At 38.7% G+C, this 1,703-nt stretch overlaps 1 protein-coding gene across 1 annotated transcript; it reads right to left on the bottom strand.

Annotated features, from left to right (window-relative positions):
• Positions 1-168: 168 nt before the first annotated feature.
• On the bottom strand, positions 169-1,488 carry LOC107683079 (testis-expressed sequence 2 protein-like; the record flags this gene model as incomplete). The annotated part of the gene is made up of 3 exons (XM_016479165.1): positions 169-319; positions 407-550; positions 1,286-1,488. Coding segments are annotated over 3 exons (498 nt in total), but the record flags the coding sequence as incomplete, so codon positions are not given.
• Between the last annotated feature and the right edge of the window lie 215 nt (positions 1,489-1,703).

The following is a 1,703-nucleotide window of genomic DNA, read 5'->3' as shown; positions in this document are numbered from 1 at the left end:
ATATACACATACATACACACACATCGATCAGGCATAACATTATGACCACAGAAAGGTAAAGTGAATAACACTGATTATCTCTTCATTCTTCATCACGGCACCTGTTAGTGGGTGGGATATATTATGCAGGACTTGTCCCCCCTTTTGAGCTAATCACTTTTCCTTTACAACAGTATGAGCAATAGTAAGCATAAATCAGGATTACAGACCAGGCCTTACCTCTGTGATCTACAGATGGTTTGGAGGAGCTGAGGATTTTAGGAATAGATATTCCCATGTCCAGCTCGGTGAGGGTCAGTTCATTCATGAAGTATGGCAGCTGTAATAATCAAGACAATAAGTTACTCTTTTAATCAAATACGCAGTCAGACAGTCTGGTGTGAGATGTAAACCTAACCGTTCTCACCCTGATCTTACTCAGCTTTTTCTGGATCTTTTTGGACACCACATCTGCCCAGTATTTCTCTCCAAGAAAGTCCCAGACAATGCGACCTAAAAGTGCATTGACCCAGGCTTCAGACTCAGATTCCTGCTCACGACTGGCTGGAAACTGTGACAAACATACATTAAACTCAATTAGAATACTGCATAAAACATTTGCGAGAATAAAGCACCGTTTCCATCCCATGTACTCAAGAGAACAAAATAGTCACTTCCAGGGAAACTGCCACAAGTATCAATAATAAAAAACAAAGCTGCTGCAACTGGGGAAGCCTCTGACTCATGACCTCAGAGCGACACAAACGAAACACAATAACAAAAACTGTCATGTTAACTTGTGTTCGTATGCCTGATGTTCGAGAACGTGATCGTTTGAAACAGTTCTGGGAGGTAATTATACCAAATAATTTTGATGATGGATTTTGGCATTTCAGAATGATTAAAACAACATGTGTGTGATGAGTTTGGTGTTCTAGTTATTCTATTTATCCAGTCACATCATCTGTTGAGGCAAAGTCTTTTGTTGCACCAAATTTATTCAGTAAATGTTTCCATTGTTGTTTATGCATGTTGTCTTATTGGATTAAAAATGTATCTGGCTCAACTGAGTGTACAAGCTTTTATGCACATTTTAAGACTTTATGCGCATATTGCTATCTCCATCCAGCATTTTTAATGCAATATCTCAAAATTCACATAAAAAGTGGATGGAAACATGGGTATTGTCAAAGTCTGGATGTACAAGTCTCAGTATTTGATAGGTAGAGTTGGTTTAACTGATGTCTGGTTTTTAAATGAAAGATTACGGTTTTTCGGAAAATGGACATTGTGAAATAATGTGGACCTTTTTCACGATTCCCGGGCTGCTTCCAGCACTCTGATCAGGGCTTGTGGTGGGGCTGCCTGCAGACTGGCTGACATATTTGGCCATGTAGACGTTGTATTCCAGAACTTTCTGTTTGAGACTGGCATCAAGGTCTTTTTGTCTGGGATGAGACTGGAACATTTCATCCAGACTGCCACGACTGCTGCTATGAGACAGACAGCCTGCCGAGAGAGATAATACGACTTGATTACGTAATTAATTCATTTGGAAAAAAAACAAAACTATGGATAAAAGTATAGTCCGTTCAATGGTTCTCATTCATGAAAAAAATACTTTCTATGGACCCTTTTCACAGACTGTGACGATGCATTTCCAGTCATTTACACTGTAAATCTATTTTATTTTTTATGATTTTTTTTATTATTAGGTGTGTGAA

The sequence above is a fragment of the Sinocyclocheilus anshuiensis genome, unplaced genomic scaffold, assembly GCF_001515605.1.
Source record: "Sinocyclocheilus anshuiensis isolate Anshui unplaced genomic scaffold, SAMN03320099.WGS_v1.1 C32898310, whole genome shotgun sequence".
Taxonomy (NCBI): Eukaryota; Metazoa; Chordata; class Actinopteri; order Cypriniformes; family Cyprinidae; genus Sinocyclocheilus; species Sinocyclocheilus anshuiensis.
The sequence above is the reverse complement of the archived record's forward strand: the minus strand, read 5'-3'. Positions and strand labels throughout refer to the sequence as shown.